The sequence below is a fragment of the Pteropus alecto genome, unplaced genomic scaffold, assembly GCF_000325575.1.
Source record: "Pteropus alecto unplaced genomic scaffold, ASM32557v1 scaffold320, whole genome shotgun sequence".
NCBI classification, from domain to species: domain Eukaryota; kingdom Metazoa; phylum Chordata; class Mammalia; order Chiroptera; family Pteropodidae; genus Pteropus; species Pteropus alecto.
The window spans coordinates 604,885-609,024 of record NW_006429963.1 but is presented as its reverse complement, the minus strand read 5'-3'; the positions used below and the strand labels follow the sequence as shown (position 1 = coordinate 609,024).

Sequence of the window (4,140 nt, the reverse complement as noted above, 5' to 3'; positions counted from 1 at the left end):
TTCCCCGACGTCCCCCGAAGCGGGCAGGACGCGGGGCCGAGTGTTCCCCGACGTCCCCCGAAGCGGGCAGGACGCGGGCGGCTCCTTCCCGCCACGCAGCGCCCAGAGCGACGGCGACGCCCCGCTCCGGCCAGAGCGGCCAGGTGCAGCTCAGAGATTTAAAAACGACAGCCCTGGGGCACCTCGCCACCGGCCCCGAAGCTGTGTTAGGTTTGCAACATTTAAAGCAACTTTTCGGAGATTCTTAGACGTGCAGGGGGTCTCAGTGGCAGTGACAGGAAACCCGCACGCGGCGGGCGCGTGGGTAAATCATCAGCTGCTTCGTTTCCAAAGGGAAACGCGCCAAGTTTGCGGTCACGGCCGCCCGCGGTCGCGGTCAGCGTGGGCTCCAGCCGCCTGGGTCGCTCAGACGCCAGCGCCACGCAGTAAGCGAGCAGCCCCGGGTTTGCATCTGCGGGTGGCAAACTCGGGGAACCGCGGCTGTGGGGGGCCGGGTGGCGTCGTTTCTGGCCTTTCCTATCAGCGACTTGAGTGTCCTTGGAGAATGGCATCCACGGGGGCCTGGGGGGACCGCTGAAGTTTGGGGTGTCAAGAGCTGTAAGTGGATCTTCGACTGTGGCGGGGCGCTGGCACCGGCCGGCATTGCTCGAGGGTCACTGTACACTTTTGTGAGTCCTGCATACCTTACTCAGCTAAATCTAGAGCTAAAAGCCCTGCAGTCCCCACCCTACTCTGCGGACCCTGCTCCACTGAGGACAAAGCCGGACGGAGGGCAGGACGGCTCAGCACCAGCCTTTCTCTCCGGGGGGTGGTCCGCTTGGGCCGGGCGAGCCTCCTGCTTAACTAAAGTGGCTGCCTAAGGGTATTTTGAGGTGATTTCAAAACCAAGCCCACCAGAAAATAAATCTTTACAGTAATTTCCTTTCTGAAATTTCCTAGATCGTATTTTTAAAGGAAAAGTTTTTTTTCTGTTTTTTTTTTCCTCTTCCATTTTTATTAATCTGGATTAAAGAAGAGCACACATCCCATTTATTGTCTGGATTACAGATTCTGATTAAACAAACCAGAGCTCATTATAAAATCAATATCAAGTTCACCACTGTGCCCCGGGGACGGACAGCAGAAAGGTCACTCCAAGAAATTCAAACAGTTTTCCTGCTGGAAGGGCATGATTTTAATTACAGATACTATTAATTAGAGCTGTCACTGGGAAGACTTTTTTTTTCCTGTTAATTATCACAAACTCAGGTCTAAGTATGCGTTTTCAAACTGTATTTTTGTCAAAATCAGTCATCATGCGAGCCCAACCTTTCCGTTCGATCAATATTTTATGGTTGAAATTCAAAGTGTATCAGAGGATGCCACGCTTTCTAAAACCTGCCCGTGTGTGATCTGCCTCTCACACGCGGAAGAGAACGGGTGTGATAATTTATTTATGTCCTGGCGCAGATGTGGCCCCCAGGACCGAGCATCCTATGCTGACGGTCCCACTCAATAGAATTTCTGGGTAAATTCTCACTAGTTTAAGTGACATTTTTTTCCAGGCTGCTTCTTCAAACGCGAGTTTGCGTTTGCTTTGAGGAGAAGCTGCACGCGGGGTCTGAAATGCCATCTCACACACGTTTGAAGCTGCCATTTCTTTGTGAGAAAAAGATCGCGCTGACCAGGCGGTGACCTCCCCCAGGACACTAGAGCTTTTCCGCATTCAAAGGCAGGACCGAGGGTTTTGAAATGGGGAACAAAGCTGCGTCCTGGTCCCCTTTAAGCACTGGGGCTTTATAAACTCATCCCCGCTCCTCGCGTGGGGCAGGGGCAGGGGCAGGGGCAGGGCAGCTGGGGCGCTTCCCGCGAAGAGCCTGAGAACGCCCCGCCCCCCGTAACTCCGGCGAGAGAACAGAAACAGCGACTTACGCGCGGCCGGAAAGCGTGACGTAGTAGGTACAAGACGGTCCACAGTCACGTGCCTGGAGAGAGCAGCGTCTCCTCCAATGGGGAAAAATCTTTCATAAATACGTCCTGATTAAGCTTGCAAATGAAGCAAAATGATGAGGTAAATCATTTCACTTTCCCAAGTGAGAAAATATGCTTGGAGCCAAGCGGTATTTTCTGTCCAGGGAAACCGGGCGGCCTGACCGGACTGCGCCGTGGGCTCGCGCTGCGGTTCAATCCGAAGCCGGTTTCACTGCGGACACGACTAAACCGCTGCCGAGCTGCAGTTTTTATGTCCGACGGGTCTTAACCTGCCTCTGCCCATGCCCATCGGTGTCGCTCATGCTCCTGTGTCACCGGCACGCAGCGGCCACCATTGTTCCCATGGCGACGTCGTCATTGTACTTCCCACTTGCGACATTAGATTCCACTTTATCCGAATAAAAGCAGAAGGCAGCAACGGATCGGGTCAAAGCATCTGGTCTTATGAGACCCCAAGGAAGTTGGTGGCTTAAGGGACATCTTCAAACACCTACACAACCAATATATCTTGCAACTCTGGCATTTTCCATTAGTAGTTGCCAAACTAAGAAAGATAACAGATGATTCATAATTCATGCCTTGTACTTTTTCCGTGGCTCTAATTAACAACCCCCTTTCACAGCTAACACGAGACTCTCCAAGAACAGCACATGGATACAGGGCCGCGAACGCTAACGAGAAGTTTCAAGTTGTCCTCATACAGTGACCCGAACTAGGAATAAATGAACAAGCGCCGGGAGCCAGGGCAGTGCCGGCGAGCCGGGTAATCAGAGCAGCACGTAAGGGAGGAGTCGCTTTACCTGGTAGGCGGCGGTGGCATCTGGGCCGGGGTCCCCCAGTCCCGACAGCTTCTCCTTCAGCCGGGAGCGTGAGCTGTGACGCAGGCAGTAGACGGCTCCGGAGGCCAGGAGGACCCCCACGATGGCGGCGATGGACACCAGGGTGAGCACGACGAACTTCGTGGAGTCCTCCTGCGCTGCCTGATGAGGCAGAAGCTTGATTTTGCTTTTCTGCAGAACAGGAGAGAGGAGCCTGTGAGGACCCAACGAATCCCAAGTCCTAAAACTGCCTCTTTTAAACGCAGTGAAGAGGCGCCGCCGGACAGCGCAGGACACCGCGCTGAAACCACGGCCTTCTGGAGCTGACCCTTCGAGCCAAGAACTTACTTCAGAATAGCGCACTGAAGCCCCCGCGTTCTCCAGAGAGAGTCAGGGGCTCACTTTTTTTTCCTTAATGGCGGCCATTTTCCAAACTTAACAATATATGCAGTGTTTGGCGGCTGATGGAAGGAAAACGACGCGTCCGTCCCTTCTTTTAAACAGGTAGCAGGAAACAAGAGCAGCTTATCCAGAGCGGGCATCGCAGACTGGGGGGCATGGAAGGTCGGGGTGCGGTGCAGGAAGTCTTCGGGGTCTGGCCTTAGGGACACTGGGGCGGCGCTGCGGGGGTCTGGGTCCTGGAACCCCCAAGGCGCCCTCCCTGGCGCCACCCTGCAGTTCCCCCGGGACTGCAGGACACTGGGGACACGGTGGCCCGTCGCCATCACCCTCATCACCTCAGGGGGGTCCTTCCCGTGCGTTTCACTGGTCCTACCTCGGCCAGCGGGCCTGGCGCTCGCGTCGGCGGCCGGGCGCGAGGACGAGAAGGCGCCGGGAGCACGGAGGACAGAGGGGACGCGGCACCCCGCGCCGCCCGCGTCCCGCGTCCCGGGCGCACGGTGAGAACAATTAGCCAACTCCCGTCCACCCAATTTCGCGCGGCAACAAAATGGATTTTGCTCGCGAACGCGCGGCCGGCCTGTGCGTTATCGCGCTGCGCGGTGATTTCCTGCGCCGCACGCAGCTCCCAGCTCCGCGCTTCCTGCGTCCCGAGTGTACCCGGGGCCTCGGCGTCGGGCCGGGCGTTTTTATCTTGTAATCATAAAGGCCACCAAAGCAATTATCGCCGGTCTTGACTGGAAAAGCTGGTCATTAATTAGCCTCCTTTTGCCTTCGGTGCGCGGATTAGCTGGTGCCCGGGCTGAGTTAATGGAAACGCGGGTTAAATGAGAAAAGACGCCGGATTTTCTTGCCTGGATGCGCGACCAGGACGGCGCGAGGCTCCCAACGGCGAGAGGCGGCGGAGGGAGGAGAGGGGAGGGAGGGGGCGCGGGGAGGGGAGGGAGCGGAG

The 4,140-nt window shown here is 56.3% G+C and overlaps 1 protein-coding gene across 1 annotated transcript in view; it reads right to left on the bottom strand.

Annotated features, from left to right (window-relative positions):
- PTPRN2 (protein tyrosine phosphatase, receptor type N2) overlaps window positions 1-4,140 on the bottom strand; it is a 299,480-nt gene that overhangs the window by 70,953 nt on the left and 224,387 nt on the right. The window contains exon 12 of the mRNA XM_025044908.1: window positions 2,772-2,981. Within this exon, the coding sequence (XP_024900676.1) occupies window positions 2,772-2,981 (210 nt within the window). The remainder of the gene's footprint in view (window positions 1-2,771; window positions 2,982-4,140) is intronic.